This window comes from Dermochelys coriacea, chromosome 3 (assembly GCF_009764565.3).
Source record: "Dermochelys coriacea isolate rDerCor1 chromosome 3, rDerCor1.pri.v4, whole genome shotgun sequence".
Taxonomy (NCBI): domain Eukaryota; kingdom Metazoa; phylum Chordata; order Testudines; family Dermochelyidae; genus Dermochelys; species Dermochelys coriacea.
The window spans coordinates 51,811,639-51,831,703 of record NC_050070.1 but is presented as its reverse complement, the minus strand read 5'-3'; the positions used below and the strand labels follow the sequence as shown (position 1 = coordinate 51,831,703).

The window sequence follows — 20,065 nt, the reverse complement described above, 5'->3', positions numbered from 1 at the left end:
TCCAAGAATCACATGTAGATTTTTTTCCTTGCCAATTGACTGACATTGCCATATTATCCATGAAGACTGTACTAACAAAGCCATTTGTGTAAAATCTGTTATTGATGATGCAAGGGCCCTACCAAGTATTTCACCTCACTGTGAAGACAAAAGATCAGTAATTTTAAAGTTGTGAATGTTTATAAATGAAGCCTGGGACGTTCCACTTCTAGCAACACTTCAACATCCAACCATCTATGCTGTGGGTTTCAGTGGACACGACACCTCATTGGGATGCAGAGAAATCTGGAAGAAAATGGATTGGGCTTCTGTAAATGATCTATGTCTCCTGCATGACCCTAAGCAGCAACTCACCTTCTCTGACAGTGGGGCATGGCTAATTTCCTGACCTTGGGTAACCTTATCAAGGAGCCAATCATTATCAACTTCTTCTGGAGTTCTCCCCACACAGCAAGCACTGCCCAATTTTTTACTTGGATAAGAGCAATAATCACTGTCCTTAGATTGTGATGGAATTATGGAGAAGTAGACTGAAAAATATTCAGAGTTGACCAATGAGTGTGTAATGTGTGTTCCACATAATACTTCTGTAGAAAATGCTTACACTCACTTCTCAAAATCACCTTTCAAAAGAGTCACTAAATCCATCCCACATGGCTACTAAAATATTTACATACTCTTCTTAGATGAGGAATGTGAAGACCTTTGTAAGTAGGGTGAAGAGTCTGGTGACCCAGAGGGAGCAAACCACTTCATCGACAGCCACAATGCTCATTGTAAGGAACATTGGGAAGAAGTTCCATCAAATATGGACATGACAAGGTCTAGCAGGAAAGCCTGGTAGCTCATAAGAAAGTTTAGAGCAGCACAGAAAACATCACCTATATGTCAGTGTGAAGTGTCCCTGAACAGCATAATCACAAAACTAACTAATATTGCAAAAGTCAACAGGTTGAGTCCTTTGAGAAGTCAGTAAAGAAGTAATGTGCTGATACAGACTGGACCTATCTCTGAGTGAGAAAGATATCTTCCAGCCTTTCTTTACTGAGGAAGTGGATACAGCACTGAGCTGCAAGAAAACTGAAAAGTATATGGCTTTGACAAGATTTCACCAATATGTGAAGAAGAAAGTCAAGGAAAGTACGGGCCCCTTACTGAATGAGGGAGGCAACCTAGTGATAGAGGATGTGAGAAAAGCTAATATACTCAATGCTTTTTTTGCCTCTGTCTTCACAAACAAGGTCAGCTCCCAGACTACTGCATTGGGCAGTACAGCATGGGAAGGAGGCGAATAGCCCTCTGTGGAGAAAGAAGTGGTTTGGGACTATTTAGAAAAGCTGAACAAGCACAAGTCCATGAGGCCGGATGTGCTGTATCCGAGAGTGCTAAAGGAGTTGGCGGATGTGATTGCAGAGCCATTGGCCATTATCTTTGAAAACTCATGGTGATTGGGGAGGTCCCGGATGACTGGAGAAAGGCTAAGGTAGTGCCCATCTTTAAAAAAGGGGAAAAGGAGGATCCTGGGAACTACAGGCTAGTTAGCCTCACCTCAATTCCTGGAAAAATCATGGAGCCGATCCTCAAGGAATCAATTCTGAAGCACTTAGAGGAGAGGAAAGTGATCAGAAACAGTCAGCATGGATTCACCAAGGGCAAGTCATGCCTGACTAATCTAATGCCTTCTATGATGAGATAACTGGCTCTGTGGATGATGAGAAAGCAGTGAAAGTGTTATTCCTTGACTTTAGCTAAGCTTTTGATATGGTCTCCCACAATATTCTTGCCAGCAAGTTAAAGCAGTATGGGCTGGATGAATGGACGATAAGGTGGATAGAAAGCTGGCGAGATAGTCAGGCTAAACAGGTAGTGATCAATGGCCCCATGTCTAGTTGGCAGCCGGTATCAAGCGGAGTACCCCAAAATCTTCATTAATGATCTGGAGGATGGCATGGACTGCACCCTCAGCAAGTTTGCTGATGACACTAAACTGGGAGGAGTGGTAGATACGCTGGAGGGTAGGGATAGGATACAGAAGGACCTAGACAAATTAGAGGATTGGGCCAAAAGAAGTCTGATGAGGTTCAACAAAGACAAGTGCAGAGTCCTACACTTAGGATGGAAGAATCCCATGCACTGCTATGGACTAGGGACCGAATGGCTAGGCAGCAGTTCTGCAGAAAAAGACCTGGGGGTTACAGTGGATGAGAAGCTGGATATGAGTCAACAGTGTGCCCTTGTTGCCAAGAAGGCTAACGGCATTTTGGGCTGTATAAATAGGAGCATTGCCAGCAGATCGAGAGATGTGATCGTTCCCCTCTATTCAACACTGGTGAGGCCTCATCTGGAGTACTGTGTCCAGTTTTGGGCCCCACACTACAAGAAGGATGTGGTATAATTGGAAAGCGTCCAGTGGAGGGCAACAAAAATTATTAGGGACTGGAACATATGACTTATGAGGAGAGACTGAGGGAAATGGGATTGTTTAGTCTGTGGAAGAGAAGAATGAGGGGGGATTTGATAGCTGCTTTCAACTACCTGAAAGGGGGTTCCAAAAAGGATGGATCTAGACAGTTCTCAGTGGTAGCAGATGACAGAACAAGGAGTAATAGTCTCAAGTTGTAGTCGGGGAGGTTTAGGTTTAAGGAAAAAACTTTTTCACTAGGAGGGTGGTGAAGCATTGGAATGTGTTACGTAGGGAGGTGGAGAAATCTCCTTCCTTTGAGGTTTTTAAGGTCAGGCTTGACAAAGCCTTGGCTGGGATGATTTAGCTGGCGATTGGTCCTGCTTTGAGCAGGGGGTTGGACTAGATGACCTCATGCGGTCCCTTCCAAACCTGATATTCTGTGATTCTGTGTGATTATATCTTGGTAAGAAGAGCATGAAGTGGCTCTCAATTTTCTTTTTGTATATCATCCAAGAGAATAAGATCCCTAAGAATAAGAATGATAGCTATACCAAACCCAGGAAAAGATCATTCCCTTCTATCTAGCTACCATCTGATATGACTTGCGAGCTGCGCTGACAAACTTTTGAAGCAACTAATTCTGAAAAGATATACGCCCGTAGTAAAACAGTCTCTTGACTGATGACCAGTCAGGTTTCAGGCCTAATAGGAGTACTTGTGACAAAGTTCTTGCTCTTACCCCCTGTATAGAAAATGATTCTCAATGGAACAAAAAGACTGGGGCTGTGTTTGTTGACATTGCAACAGCATATGATACTGTCTGGCACACTGGCCTCCTGGTCAAGATGTCAAAGATGTTACTTCTATAGTTTGTTATGGCTACAGAAATGATGCTTTGAAAAAGACAATTCCAAGCAATGCTAGGAAATTAACTGAGCATATGAGCATTAACTGAGCATAACTGAGGGTCCAAGCAAATGGACTCCTTCAGGGATCTGTTCTTGCCCCACTTTTTTTCAACATATTTACTAATGATCTGCCTCCAACAATCTCAAGGCCATTCAAGTATGTAGATGACATCTGTCTAGATTCAAGAGGCAGAGATGTCAGAAAGATTGAGGACAATCTGAACCAAAATATGGCAGCCATCAGTGGCTATCGCAAGAAGTGGAGACTTAAGCCCAGGATATCAGACAACATTGTCATGCTTTCATCTCAGTCATGCTAATGCTTCATGAGAACTTAACATTTTCTTGAATGGAGAATTACTGGCACATGTCCCAAACCAATATATCTAGAAGTACTATAGTTTGCACACTTACCTACAAGGACCATCTCTTCAAGGTAGCTCAGAAGATTAGGAGTAGCAATTACGTTTTAAATAAGTCTGTGGCTGAGCTTGGGGAGCTAATGAACAAACACTGCACAGCTTGGGCTTGTTCTCTGCTAATCAGTTTGAGAATACTGTGCTCCTGTGTGGTTAAACTCTCCCCATGCAAAGCTCATTGATATGCAATTGACTCAGATGATGAGAATAATAATAGGGACTATGAGACCAACAAAAACTGAGTGGCTATCAGTTCTTTGTAATATGCTGCCTGCTAACCTCAGGCATTATGTTGCAACAAAGAATCTCCTTGTCAAAATCCAGGGGATTTGCCAGTTTTCAAAGATAGATAGGAGGCACCTCACCACTAACTCACCAGCAGAAGACCAATCTGGACTATGTTACCGACCTTCTCCACAGCAGATGCTGTCATGTTGTAGCAAGCAGAATGGGAATGAGCTGCTCCTTCTGTAAGAAACTCCTTCTGCGTCATTCAGCTTAATGAAAGATTGCCTGGCTTTGAGCTGCCATGCTATCTGTGGTGCAGTCTCAACCATTTCAGATGTGGGGTGGTGACATGAAACAAATGATCATACTTTTGGACCTGGGAACAGCCCTCTGTGTAGCTGTGGGTGTGGAGGAGGACCTCACATCCCTACCTGAATGGCTGATCTTCTCATGCTGGTCTATCAGGAAGTCTTTCCAGACTCCATACTGCTGACCCTGAGGGCCTTGCGTGGCTAAAACATATGTGATGTCTACATAAGCCTTTCTGAGTCTGACACTTTTGTATTTTTTACTTATACGTTTGTTGTATCCTCCTACTTTATATTTTGTATGTTGAATTTTTTTCCATTTTTATTGTACCACATGTTCATTTGCTAACAATAACAGCAAGATTCTCATAATCACATTCAGAATTCATAGAGTTACATGCACACCTTTATACAATAGACAGTCTCTTTCTTTATGCCTTATTTAAAAAACCTTCACTACAATGTACACCATGTACACTATCTCCTAGGAAGCCTTTCCTATTTTTTGATTGCAAAACGTGATGATTGCAAAGCTCTTTTCACCTTTATGTTTTAAGTAGTCCTTAAAATGTTATAAATAAAAATGACAATCTAATTTATATCAGCTGCTTTGATATGAAATAGCTTTATTTTTGCACCTTTATAATTTTATTTTATTTATTTGTTTTTAAATTGGGATGTGTTTTGCTATTAAGAGTTAATGTGCTTCCAGATACAATGCATGCAGAAATAATGGAATCCATTCATATGATTTTCCTAAAAGCTTGGAATATAAAGTAAATTTATTTTTATTTTATTTTATTTATTTTGGTGGTGGAAGACCGTTTCACTGAGAACTGATTTATTTTATCCTGTTATTAATAATTAAGGGTATGTAATTTTAAAAATAGTTAAGGCTATGTCTGTGCATGAAGTTCAGCAATCTATATAAAACAAAACATAGGGGTTGTTTTGAGACTGAGACTTAAATAGCCTCTCAAATAAATGAAAGAATATACTTGCTGTGGGTCATCAACAAGTTCTCCTTCATTGTGTTAGGTTTCAGAGTTTGTATCAGCAAAAACAATGAGGGGTCCTTGTAGCACCTTAGAAACTAACAAATTTATTTGGGCATAAGCTTTTCTTGACTAGAACCCACTTCATCAGATGCATGGAGTGGAAATTATAGGGGCAGGTATAAAAGTTATTTTTCCTCCCTTGCAATGCTACTGTTAATTGAATTGTCTCATTAGACTTACCTCACACTTGGTAAGGCAACTTCCATCTTTTCATGTATTTATACCTGCTCCTGTATTTTCCACTCCATGCATCTGATGAAGTGGGTTCTAGCCCATGAAAGCTTATGCCCAAATAAATTTGTTAGTCTCTAAGATGCTACAAGGACTCCTCGTTGTTTTTGCTTCATTGTGTTGTTTCTCCTAACAGGCACAAATGGAAAAAAATGCTGTGGACATTCTGTAATACTTAATGTAGACCTTTGAGGTGGATTCTTCATGCTCTGAAACACTTCTCAGTATTTGATTGTACAGGTCATGCATGTTTCAAATGTTTTGGTTTTCTATTAAAAGCAGACTTTCCCAAAATTTAAATCTCTAAAGATCACATTTAAAAAGAAGCTAAATCCACCAGTGCTCACTAATTTACTTACAGAAGAAGCCAAGCCATTATCATGAGATACTGTAGCAAAGTAAAAGTATATCAGTTGTCCATGAGAAGAGGGTGTGCAAGAACTGATCAAGGTCCCACAGAATATCTGCCATACAATGGCTCATGAAAAGGCTATTCATTGATTTCTAATTTAATCTGTCAGAGTGAGAATTCATTTTCACTCCGAAAATCTCTAGAACACTGAGAGTCCAATCCAGTGCCCACTGAAATCAGGAGAAAGACTCACATGAACTTCAATGGGCATTGCACCTTACAGACTCATTCTGATCACATCAGTTCTACAGTGTAATTACATTTACATCAATGAACCTTTTTTCTGTTATTCCTATGAAAAGTAGGTGTAAAACTCCTGTTCTGATTTGCTAGTATTTAGCACAGGTGTAAATTACTACACAAAAGTAAAGACGCTTGAGAATCAGGGCCATTTTATTGACTATTTCACAGTATCACATATAATAGGGCTTTTATCACTCCATTAAGAATATTATCTTCTAAGTTAAACTAAAATCAATTGCATAGTGGTAAAGTAGAGTAGAAACATAATTCATATATGGTGATTGGGGTCAAAATATGCTTCATTGTAAATAAATTATATTAAAATTCGCTTCTCTCCCTAGTGGAAGTTCAGTATACATTTAATATTCAACTATTTTACACTCCATTCCATCTCAAATCTCTGTGTTCCTAATATTAGATATTTGCTGGAGGGAGAGAGCTCACATATAGGTACATTATTCTACACCTTATGGACCCACAAGAAATTTCAGGATTACCGGAAATAAATGTACGCTTTTATTGAATAGAAACTAAAAGTTAATCCTGCTTGAGCTAAAGCATTCTGTTCATGGTGCCCTTTCACATCTCTTCAGTGTCCCTGGACATGATGAACTATTGGCAGCTCTGCTGACAATTGGAAGGATATTCATAACACATACACCAGAACAACTGAAAACTCCCACCTTTGTGGAATGGCTTTTAGTGGATTGGCAGATAGCTAACCTCTCACAGATGGTACACTGTAAGGATAATGATTAAAATATTAAATTGGAAACTTTCATGGAAGTCCTAAAAATCTAAAGTCCCAAGAATCCTGGGGATATGAATCTGTTATAGGTTATACTTAGTGGACAAGATGTGGGAACAAATGCTAAATGTAAATAAATGTTCCTTTTTTTCACTTCCAGAAGTTTTAGCAAACAGCTATTTACTAATTTTGATTGAAGGGGAATAGTATATATAAGAAATCTCCATGACCAATGGTTGACTTACTTTTTTCCGCAGCATAAACAGAATGACTACAATGAGAGATGTTTGCAGTGTTGTTTTAATGTTGGTCCTAGGATATTAGAGAGACAAGAAGGTGATATCTTTTACTGGACCAGCTTCTGTTGGTAAAGGGACAAGCTTCCAAGCTATGCATAGCTCTTCTTCCTAAAGGAGAGCTCTGTGTAGTTTGAAAGTTTGTCTTTTTCACAAGAGAAATTGATCTAATAAAATATATTACCTCAACCACATTCTCTCTCCCTCTCTCTCTCTCTCTCTCTCTCATTGTAGAGACAGAGAGAATTGGGGATTGGGTTATATGTTAGTTGTTCTTTAGATACGCTTCTTTGTAACCATAAAACATTTTTTTTTATTATCTTCAGTTTGTTTTGCCATTACTACTGGGGTTACTAATTGTTCTGAATAAGCGTAACCACTGTTTCTACCCCAACCCAAACCTCTCTTTTCCAGATGTACATGTACAGCAGGCTGGACAGGGCCACAATGCACTGAAGATATAAATGAATGTGAATCTTACCCTTGCTTAAATGGAGCCACCTGTCAGGAGTCTGCTATCCAGGGACAGTTTATATGTATTTGTCCACCATTTTATACTGGTGACTTTTGTCAGCAGCGCTACAATCCCTGTGACCGACCCTACAATCCATGTATAAACAACTCAACCTGCTTAGCACAAGTTGATCAGAATCCATTGTGTATTTGTGAAAAAGGTAAGATTTGAGATGGTTTACAAATAATTTCTAATTGTCAGTAGTGGATATTAGGCATCCTGTTGAATCACAAAGCAAATTGCAACTGTATGGTAAATTTAAATACATATTTTGCAAAATAGTAATTTATAGACCCTTCCAGTCAAAGATTGTAAAGCACTTTTAAAGTTTTACCAAATTATGCCTCATAACATTTCTGTGAAGTAGGTTGAGATTTATCCTAAAGTAGTCATTTTGACTACCATTACTTTATTCCGATTGTGATACAGGAGGGCCAGGGAGCAGTGGGAGAGTGCTAGAGGGGAAATATATAAGCTCAAGGCTAAGAAAGCTGTGGTTCTCTGTAGATGAGGGAAGGTGGCTGCAGGTTAATTGGAGCACCTGCAGTCAATTAAAGCCCTGTTAGGAACCTAATAAAACCCCCTGCGTCAGGGGTGGAGGAGGAAGGACTGGAGCTTGGAGGTGTGTTGAGAGATTTGGAAGACCTGAGAATTGAAATAAGGGAGACCCTGCCCAGCAGGACAGGGAGACTCCCTTCCCCCCACCATCTAAGGACTGAGGGTAACCCCACCTAAGGGGGATGAGGCTAAGAAACCCACAGTGGTTGAGGGGCTGGGACTCAGAGTGAGGAGCAAAGGGTGGTATCTTTGCTGCCTGCCAAGAAAAGCGCAGGACCCACCAGACTAAAATCATCCATCTTGCCACACAATAAATATGTAAAAAGAAAAGGAGTACTTGTGGCACCTTAGAGACTAACAAATTTATTAGAGCATAAGCTTTCGTGAGCTACAGCTCACTTCATCGGATGCATTAAATAAATATGTGTTATTTTTACCACATTAATGCTTAGAGTCTCCACTCAGGTTTACAGGCACATTATGTTTGGTGTTGCACATACATAGATGTAGACATGGTCCTTGCTGTGAAGAACTGACAGCCTAAATAGACAAGGCAGACAAACATAAATAAACAAAGCAGCATGACTGAAAATTGTTAATTGTACAAAAGTTGGGGCTAGTCTGTTTGTGGTCCCTGCCTACCAACATGCAAGAGAACTGCCCCCATCGAAGTCTGTGGCATACAGGAGCTGCTTACTTTTGCTTCTTCCCATGCCAAGAACTATAGCTTGAAAGAATCGTTTCATAGTAGCAGCCGTGTTAGTCTGTATTCGCAAAAATAAAGCTTGAAAGAAGGTAGAGAGAATTGGGAAGAGTCCCGAACATAGCCTTGGTCTCCCTCTATGCCAGTGTGTGAAAAGGGCTGGTACCTCAGGAGAGTAATCTAATGGATTGAGCAGACTGAGCCCCAATCCTCATGCACAATCAGCAGCTCTGATTTTTTTTTTTTTGCCAGAAGCTGGGAACAGGTGACAGGAGATAGATCACTTGATGATTACCTGTTCTGTTCATTCCCTCTGAGACACCTGGCATTAGCTACTGTCGGAAGACAGGATACTGGGCTGGATGAACCTTTGTTATAACCCTGTATAGCCATTCTTATGTTTTCATGTTCTGGGATGTGGCTTAAAAGTCATAATCTAGGTCCTGAAATATAAGATTCTGTAGGATGGAATATAGCATCAATTTAACAGTGCAAAACATCTCTGCACAGTTTAGTATCGGGATTGAGGTACACTACATGCTTAAAACTGCAGTAGAAATTTAACTATACAGAATGTAACTACTTTAGTTGGAATTTACCCAGGACTTTGAAGTCAATGCTTCCACTTATATAAATGGCAAATACCTTGGTTTCAATGTCATAGTAACAGTAATATTATCTACTTTATTGTGAATATGTGCATTGAATCTCTGAGGTTCAAAGGGGGTATATAGTGCTCAGAAGTATTAATATATATTTTATTCATCTGGTAAGGCTTACCATAGACTGCTGAACAAAAAGAGGTTCATTAATTGTGCAAGTATGTGAGTTGCTCATTTAATGAAAAATTAACATTGAATGTCACACTGACAGTAGAAAATAGCTTGATACAAGTTTTTGACCTTGAGGCTTTTCTTTCAGGAATGATTCATAAAGAATAATGGATATTAAAGTTCTATATCTTTTCTTAATGTTTATAGCTGAGAAAAGTCTTGTGGTTGGAACATCTTGAATTATTTTTAAGCATATAACTTCTATTAAAGTTATTAAAAATGTCCCTTCGAATAAAATAGATGTGTGCAGACACACACACATATATAGCTGTATCTATAAAATGAATTGATTATGTTTTTCTTAACATTCATATATGAATGAAGTATATTTTTATGTTTATAATAAACTATATATGGTGTGTGTGTGTGTGTGTGATCTTATTAAATACTCAAACTATGGGATGTGAAACTGTTATTAATTTCACACATAAAATTATTTCATGTGTATCCCTATGTCAGTTTGGGGACCATGGGTTTAGGGAAAAAAATGTGCCTTGTATTCTACAGGAATATTTTTGTAAAAAAGCACAGCTTAAATTAATATAATAATTCCTTAAGTATGCTTTAACAAGCACCATAAAAATCCAGTATTAAAGATACACAGCTGGAAATATTTTCTGCTCTTCTAGTATTAAATTGCTTTCAGCTGGAATTTGATACAGTGGGATATGACTATCAAATTGTGGAGTCTCATTTGTACTTGGCCTGAAATATAGGTAAGGTGGACATATTAGTTCAGATTTGCTGAAGGGCAGTCTGTTATACTGCATTACAGAGAGCTTCCCTGCCAAGGAAAGACATTTGACACATCTTGCTGAGGGCCCATCGCTGAGATGATTCTGGACTTTCAACTACTGGCCCACCTCCGTGGAATAATGATTTTTCTACACAGGAACCCAAAGGGTATATTTTTTGGATGGAAAGCATGGTGGATATGGAACTTTACAGTTTGAGTACCTGACACAGAAACAAAAACCTGGTATAAGACTTATTGATTATAAGGCCCGAAGGCACCGCTATGATTATGTAGATTTCCTTCTCTTATGACACAGGTCATAGGACTTTCCTGAATTGATTCCTGCTTAAACTAGAGCATATTTCATAGAAAATAAAACATCCATTCTTGATTTTAAAATTGCCAGTTATGGAGATTCCACCACAACCCCGACAAATTGTTCCAATGTGTAATAACGTTCACTGTTAAAAATGTATATCCTTATATCCTGCCTGAATTTTTCTAGCTTCAATTTCCGTCCATTGGATCTTGTTATGCCTTTGTCTCAGAGACCAAAGAGCCCGTTGTCAGTTTTGTTTGCCAAGTAGGTACATATAGACTGTGAACAAGTCACCCCTTAAGCATCTCTTGGTTAAGCTAAAAGATAGAGCTCATTGAGTCTATCACTGTAAGGCATGGTTTCCAATCCTTTAATAATTCTCATGGCTCTTTTCTGAACCCTCTCCAATTTATAACCCTCCTTCTTGAATTGTGAGCATAAGAACTGGACACAGTATTGCAGTAATAGTTGCACCAGTGCCAAATACAGAGGTAATCTAACCTCTCTAATCCTAACAAATATCCCCCTCTTTACACATCCAAGAATGAGAGTCTGTTCTTTGCTTTGGGCATGACAGTTGCCGCACAGAAGAAGGATTTGCAGGAGAGAGAGGGCAGGGAGGGCTCTGCCCAACCTGAAAAACAAACAAAGAGAAGGACAATAAAATTACTGCTGGGGTATAGGCAAGTGTCACAGCTTCCCCCCATGATGGACACTCACCAGGCTGCTGTGGTTGGATCCCAATACTGCATCCATGTAGTTTTAGCTCAACTTTGGTCTGTGTAGGCTCTAAGCACTTTCTTTTTCTTAGGCTTCTAGGCATATTCCCTGGGCATATCGTCTCTGTCTGCACCCTTTTCAGAAATGGGACCCTGCAGCCTAGCTGTCCAGGTCCCAAGTCTACAACTGAACCTTCCAAAAGAATCCAGTAGCTTAAGCACACCCTTCTCAGTGTTCCACCCTTCTTAGTTCTCTAGTTGTTACTTTAATCTTTCAGGGACACATGATAGTTGCAACAAATAAGACACAGACTTTGCAGGGGGATTTTGAAACTAACAACTCTTTACTTTAGATAACACAAGATGTAAACAGATGGGTGGAAAATAAGAAACATCTGTATATCATTCCCTACTTCAGTTTCCTCACCACTCTTGCTCTGGTATTTGTCAGTGTCCATTCAAGGTCTCCAGATCATGGGGTCCGCTCTCTGACTCCTACAGGTTACTACAGCTTCAGCTGGTGTGACTATAAAAATGTTTCCACTCGCTCAGAAAGCATGTCTCTTTGTGTGTTTTCAAGCTCTCAGCACCTTTTTTTGTAAAAGTCACTCCTAACACCTGGATTCTTGTTCCCATTTTGGGGATTTTCCTCTCTTCCAACTCCTGTTTCTGCTCAGGAACCCTCCTTAGCATGCCCATTGTCTTGCCAGAGTACTCCTTTTCTTTTTACAGAAGGGAAAGTGGCTATGTTCTCCACAAACAGATGTGTAGCCAGTGGATTCCTCTGCTGTATAAATCAATATGGCCCACATAAAGTTTAGAGATGTGCAGTAGGCTGCATCCACTATTTTGCATCAGCAGAGGTAGAAACAGGGTTCATCGTGTGTATATGTGTGTGGTTTGGCACGTTATGGGAACAGGACCATTAAAATTAATGGTAAAACTACTACCAGATGAAGTAGGATTGAGCCATCCTGTGAATAGGAAGAAATATTTCAGTCTGTGTGTATACAAATTGTGTGTATACAAGCAATTCAGAACATATTACCAGACCTGGTAGCTCTAATGCAGTACTTAGACTGCTGAATATATTTTATAAAACTACATAACTGAGGTAATTTAGCAGAAACTCTCTCTTGGGCAGTGGTGCTCAAACTTTTCCTGTCACATTCCCACTTTCCAGTAATGGAATCTGTCTGTGCCCCCCTCCTCCAGAGCAGGGCTGGGTGGTACTCCCTCCTCTCCCCAAATGGGGGCTGTCATAGGCCCGGCTGCATTCCCCTCAAACATTCCTCCACGCCCTCTAGGGGGCCACACCCCACATTTGGGGACCACAGCTCTAGGGGAATTAGAAATGTTGCCTTATATATTTGGGATTTTGTTTTTGTTTCTGCTAAGCACATTAGTATTTCATAATCAACTTCATCATGTTTTAAAGCTACATCCTCACTGTCTGCTCTGTAAAACATCTTAGGTATATAATAAAAGAATCAGTATGATATCCTGTAGTTCTCCATATTTTACTCCCCTTCTTTCCCACCAAATTTTGAAGTTTGATGTTGCATTGTGCTAGTAGCAAACTGATCATTTTTCTGAGTTTATTTTTCCCCTCAAAGACCAGTTTAGGTTTTGAAGCCCCAGCTGGCAAGCAAAATCATATTTTAAAAATGCTAACTGTAGAATAATTAATAAAGTAATGTACATTCAGTATACACTCTTTCCTAACGAGATATCAAAAGTTGTGTAAAACATGCCCTGATAAATAAAACCCATTGATTTCTTAAATTGCGTTATATCATTTGTTCTAATCTTTGTATCGGAAATCTGATCAAATCCAAGAGGAAAGGGTCTAGTTAGGAAAGAGGTAGTTAGTCACCTCTTCAATGATAATTTCCTGAGAAGACCAGATCTGGATATTCTGAACAGGGTTTGGACTGCCATCCCTTGTTGACAGGCAACAGCATGTGCCATTTGCTCTTTGCTATTGATCAGATAAATATTTTTATTTGGAAATTGAAAAGGTGGGTTTAAGTTCAGAAGGATAGTTCCTCATAAAAGACAGCAAGGTAGGTATGTGTGTGTGTGTGTGTGTGTGTGTGTGTGTGTGTGTTTTAAGTCACCTCTAAGTAATGTCTCACATGTCTTCAAAATGTGGAAAAGAAACTTTGTAAAGCATTGTACTGAAGAGCTGCATCTGATCATTTACATGTGCTGTTGATTTACAATTTGGATCCCAGGCTTGACAGATTTGCACTACCAGACGCAGCACTAAAGAACATTATGGTAACAATACATTACAGCAAGTTGCATAGTTCTAGGCTTGGTACCACTTTACAAAGTAGCTTGCCTAAAATAAAAATGATTCTGTTTTGTAATTTAAATGAATGAATTATATTCATAACACAAGAGACAAATTAGGTTTAGCAGTATAATATATTTTGTAACTTGTATTGGACAAATTCTTATTTAGAGAACGCAAATTCCTTTGCAACTGATAACATTAATTTATAATAATGTTGTTAATATTTAAATATGTTAATTCAGGTTAAACAACACATAGGTTGTGTCCATTCTTTTCCCCATTCCTTTAGAAAATATTAAATAATTTGTAAATATTCTAGGGTACTAGAGATTAAAACACTGTATCCATACTTTGTTCTAAATTTACATGTCCCATAGAGTCATTACACAAAGTAAAACTATTTCCCCATGTTATTTCCTCCCCCCCCCCACGGTTCCTCAGACATTCTTGTCAACTGCGGGAAATGGCCCACCTTGATTATCACCACAAAAGGTTTTCTTCCTCTTCCCCCCCGCCCACTCTTCCTGCTGGTAATAACTCATCTTAAGTGATCACTCTCCTTACAGTGTGTATGATAAACCCATTGTTTCATGTTCTCTGTGTTATATATCTCCCCACTGTATTTTCCACCGAATGCATCTGATGAAGTGAGCTGTAGCTCACGAAAGCTTATGCTCAAATAAATTTGTTAGTCTCTAAGGTGCCACAAGTCCTCCTTTTCCATAGGACCATAGTTATTTGTAATTGTAATTGTTAGTTTGGAGTATTGGAACATTTGTATAAAATATTCAAATGGATTACATTATCCTTCAAATTAAATGCTCACTCATATGGAGACACAAGAACTCAAGGTACCAGAAAATAGCAAAAAAAGAACCATGCAAGAAAATCAATTGGGTAATCCTTTACCTTTGAGATTCAGTGATTTCCTTTCTGTGTCCTATTTGTGCATATTCCAATAAAATTAAGCATTGTTTTAGTCACAGGTAGTGCTGTTGGTGTCTAATGCTCCTCATAGGAGAAATAGTTTACATACAGTATTTTAATTAAAATGTTTTAAAGAGAAAACAGTATGGGATTTGAACTCTCCTGATTATAAGAGAAATGTAGGCATAATGTTGTGCTGCTCTATTTTCATAATTTTCTCAGAGAACATTTGTCTTGAGTGAATAAAAAAGTCCTATAATCATGAGTTCTGATTCAGACTTGTACGGTGCTGACTTCATAAATTATACATATATTGTAGCACAGATGCATGGAAATTTCACCTGGAATAAAATAAAATAGAGCTGCCTGTAACTTTCAACTTCTACTTTTAAATGTAAACACCACTTTTTAGACTTTAGTTAAAGTGGTATCTGAAATTTACAATAAAATTTGCAAGTCTGGATATATATTTTTTAAATGAAATCAGCTAAAGTACTTTAAAAAATAGAGCAGGAACAAAGTCATCAAAGTTGACTCTCTCATTTTATAGGTTTCAGAGTAGCAGCCGTGTTAGTCTGTATTCGCAAAAAGAAAAGGAGTACTTGTGGCACCTTAGAGACTAACAAATTTATTAGAGCATAAGCTTAAAAATAAATTTGTTAGTCTCTAAGGTGCCACAAGTACTCCTTTTCTCATTTTATATGTATCTGTCAAATAATATATAGGGTTAAAACCTCCCAAATTGTCTTTTATCTTATCACCTTCTCCCCCTGATATCTAAAGGCTGAACTTATTTACTCCAGAGAGAGAACTCAACAGTCAACTTGTGATTTCATCATACAGTGGCCCCACTGATATTTTGTAATGAAACCTATGTGTTTCTGTGTTGTGTAGAATAATTAATAAGGTAATGTACATGCAGTATGCACTCTACATTGATGACTATAGTTAGCCATGGGTTGGAGAAGACTGGGTTGGTTATGGTGGAATTTGAGCCTAAATACAGTATTATATGTACAACGCTCACCTCAATTAGCATAGAAATGATTGCAGAACATCTTCATCAGGTGGGGAAGGCTGAAGAGAGCAAGGTTTGGATAATTCACTCCATTTTCATTTTTTATGTATATCCTTTACAGCTGACTCCAGTGTTTAAAATACCAGCTATCCTCACAAACTAAAAAAGATACCTGTAGAAATACCATACATTCAAGTGAAACCATTACATAAAATAATTTTACTGGTTTTAGAAAATTCACTTTGGTTGCATTCCACATACTTTATATTTGACTGCATCCCAAAAATACAATTTATCTGAGCATGTTGTGGTTACATCTTTTAGTTATTTCAAGTGTTATACATATGTACTTTCTTTTTCTATGCACTACTTTTCAGCACAGTCTAATTTCCCTAGCCCATTGACATAGGCTGCTAGTCTGTAACAGAACTCAGTCTCACAAATGTCAAACATAATGAATAAAGGAAAATCACGAAAGAGAAAGTTGGCCACAGACAGTCCTATGGGTCCCAGTCTCACAGCTCTACATGTTCTTCCAATTTATCAACCAAATCTGAGATAAAAAGACAAACTGCCACCTCTTCTGTTGCTGTTCAATGTCATTGGGGTATCATGTATCAAAAGAAAAACTCCTGAAGAACAACATACTATCAGTGTCTGCTGGCTAACCAATCACACTATTGAACAATAATATTGAACTGTGAAGGCAAGCCACACTTTTCAGTCTTTTCACCTTTCTTTTTTCACTAGCAAACTACAGGGAAATAATAGAAAAGGGCACAAACTACAAAATTCAGATCTTCATCCAGGTTTCTTTCACCCCAGAATTCAAGAGTATTTGGATCTGGGGCCAGTTCCAGATCATTCCAAAAATCTGTATAACTCTCAGTATTTCTGATTCTACTTTAATTAAGTTGTTGGTTATAGGACTTGTGTAAAAGCAATGCATTGTTATGGGGATTTTAGTCCCTGCTTAGTCCTTTAAGCAGTTTTGATGGCACATGTCACACACATGTGAACGAAGCAGCTGGTATGTACTAAAACCCCCTAACATTCCAGACAATAGCTCCTTCAACATCATGTAGGGAATCTGATAATGCTCATAGTCTGATAGGATAAAGTCAAAAGAGCATGGATGGCTTTGAGGTTAAGGCATTGGACTTGGACACAGGAGATCTGGGTTAATTTTCCAACTCTGTCATTGCTCTTCCTATGTGACCTTAAAAAGTCACTTAGCCCTCAATTCAGCAAAATCCTTAAGCACATATTTCATGTAAGTACCTAGATAGCTAAAGTTTAGATCAAGACCAAATGTTCATTCACCAGAAGAAGCAGGAAATAAGCACTAAGAGATTTGTTTCTATATTACCTTTATTAAAGAGAAGTCTGTGTCACAGACTTCTGGAAAAAAAAATGACAAGAAGTAACCGCCATGCATTTTCTATAGCCTTGAATTGTGAAATACACCAGGAAATATATTGCTTCACTTGCCCACTCAGTAGTGGTGGTGCAGACTGCATAGTTAGTAAAAAATCAGTAGCAAGTCTTATTTATATAATATTTCATAAATATGTCATTTTCATGAACTTCATTACTAATATCAGTCCCATTTAGGATGGAAGACACCTGCTATAAACTTGTAATTTAAAGGTCTAGTATACATGTACAGATAGGATCTGAGTGGTCATGATCAAAAGGTTGAGGAGACGAGTGGAAAAGAATATCGCGAGTGTTTCACTCTTCTCCATTTTTCCCTGCCTCCTTAGAATTCCTGAGAATGAGAAAGTTATTGTGGCCTGAAAGAGACTGTGAATGGGTAAATCCTTACTCCATACTTAACACAACATGCAGACTTGAGTTAATCTCTGAAATTACCCCTCTTCCTGGCGTCTGGCTTTATTTGAAACTCAGAACCAATACTTTTGAGTATAAATTTCTTCTCTGATCTTCGATGGCCCTAGATTGTCCTCATAGCTCTTTAGTTTCCTCTCCCTAGAGAGCCTCTCCCAATTCCTTTATATTTAGAACTGCTTTTGCCACAAGGAGTCAACAGGATATTAGCAGCTTTATGAAGTGTCTAAGACCTGCCAAGAGGTTGGATTGAGCTGTAGCTCATGAAAGCTTATGCTCAAATAAATTTGTTAGTCTCTAAGGTGCCACAAGTACTCCTTTTCTTTTTGCAAATACAGACTAACAGGGCTGCTACTCTGAAATCTGTCAAAAGAACGCTGTTACAAACAAAGAGAAACACCTGTCTTCTGCTGCAAGAAGTAGCACAGCACAAAATTATGATGACGAAAGTAGGTCACGCTGTACCAAATAGGAAATCCACAATGGCTGCAGTGTGAGCTAGTGGTTAGATCATGGAACTACGGTCAGCTGACCTGGAGTCCATTCAGACTCTGTCACTAGCTCACTTATGTGACCTTGGTCAAGGGCTTTAACTTTTCAGTACTTGAGTTTCTCCACCTATAAAAGGCAGATAATACTGCCTAGTCATCTTTAGGAAGTACTTTGAAACCCTCTGTCATTAAATTATTTTTTTTTAAAAATCACAGATATTCACTTTTACACTGATACTGAAATATAATATAGTCTCAAACAAAGCTTTCATCACATTTCTGAAAACAACAGACCTCTGAGTTGTCAGTGGTTATTTTCTTAATTATTATAATTCCATTTCTGATATCGTAATGGTGCTCTAATGTATTTTGATAGACACCATAACAGCTCTGGAGTCATTATTACGATGTGAATCTTTCACTATAATGGCATAGTTTGAACATCGTAATGGAATCATTACAATATCAACTGAAGTGTACAGGTTCCACATATGCAAGTCTCACAACATGTAGCTGCATTAACAGTATAATGATGCAGCTATTACAAATTTAATTAAATGGGAGCACCATTGTTATGTGAATCTCGTATCATAGTGACATGTCAATGATGTTAGTGTGGGAGCAACATGTTAATAAAAATTTATAACTATGACAGCATGAAGATGTGGGGAGAAAGCAAATATTAATTATGTTGTTATACAATTAAACCTGCACAAAAGACAATCTTTATCAGGCACACTTGTCTTGATTGGTCCAAATTATTTCTAAATCTGTTCAATACAGTTCTGCTCCATCTTATTACAAGGCCACTTCTAGTCAGCAACTCACTTTTGTTGGTTCCTGTTGCTTGAAACCGGTTTTATGCTAAAATAAATGTAAAGCTAATTAAACACAAACTACTACATTATTTTAGGGTTATGAGATGAAATCTCACAAACAAGAGGATTCTAAGTTAAAGATAATATGTTAAATATTTTTTTTTAAAATTGTCAGTTTTGTTGTAGGTGATGGGCAGGCCAAATACAAAATGAAAGGAATATATCAGCATACACATAACTTAACTTTATTTTATTTCATCTGTTGCCTACTGTAGATCCTTAACTTCCACTTGTTATTTCTGTGCACCATGATAAACTGTAGAAAACCATTCAATATTATAAACAGGATTCCTTTATATCTGTTGACAGACTACAGGCTTTATCAGGGTCTTAGTTGTAGTGAGAATTACAAAGATCCATTATTCCTAGGTTTTGTAACATACAGCATATGAATCTCTATCATAAACTCCAGCTGGAGGGGAGCAGCTGCAGAAGCAACCAAAGCAAGGACTCCTGTACTGAGGGATATATGTAAAATGTGGCCCAAATGGAACACACCCTGAGCCATGGAGTACTGCTGTTTAAAGATAGGCAAAATGTCCAGAAATGTAGATATTATGACACCCCCCAAGAGTTGAATTGTTGTCTAGAAGTGAAAGTAGATGACTTTTACTCAGGGCTACTGAGTTTGGTTCATACTTTCACTACTCACTCAATCTGTGTCCTTGGTCAAGTCAATTAATCCATTATGCCTCAATTTAACAGTCTGCAACAATCTGTAACTTACTATACCTTCCTCAGAGGGGCAAAATGTTAATATTTGTAAAGTGTGTTGAGTTGTTTGTGTGAGAGGTGCTATATAATAATTCGATCCAAACCCCCACTAAGTATGGAAAGAGTGTCATTGGCTTCTTTGGGCTTTGGATCAGGCCCTATAGAATCATAGAATCATAGAATATCAGGGTTGGAAGGGACCCCAGAAGGTCATCTAGTCCAACCCCCTGCTCAAAGCAGGACCAAG

At 38.4% G+C, this 20,065-nt stretch overlaps 1 protein-coding gene and 1 long non-coding RNA gene across 2 annotated transcripts in view; both read left to right on the top strand.

Moving 5' to 3' along the window:
* The first annotated feature begins 1,289 nt into the window (after positions 1 to 1,289).
* Positions 1,290 to 11,365, top strand: LOC122459265. The gene is made up of 3 exons (XR_006279822.1): positions 1,290 to 1,301; positions 10,812 to 10,816; positions 11,170 to 11,365. It is a non-coding gene; the product is annotated as an uncharacterized LOC122459265 (long non-coding RNA).
* A 3,404-nt stretch (positions 11,366 to 14,769) lies between these two features.
* Positions 14,770 to 20,065, top strand: part of LOC119852955 (protein eyes shut homolog) — an 89,403-nt gene continuing 84,107 nt past the window's right edge. The window contains exon 1 of the mRNA XM_038395186.2: positions 14,770 to 14,836. Within this exon, the coding sequence (XP_038251114.2) occupies positions 14,770 to 14,836 (67 nt within the window). The remainder of the gene's footprint in view (positions 14,837 to 20,065) is intronic.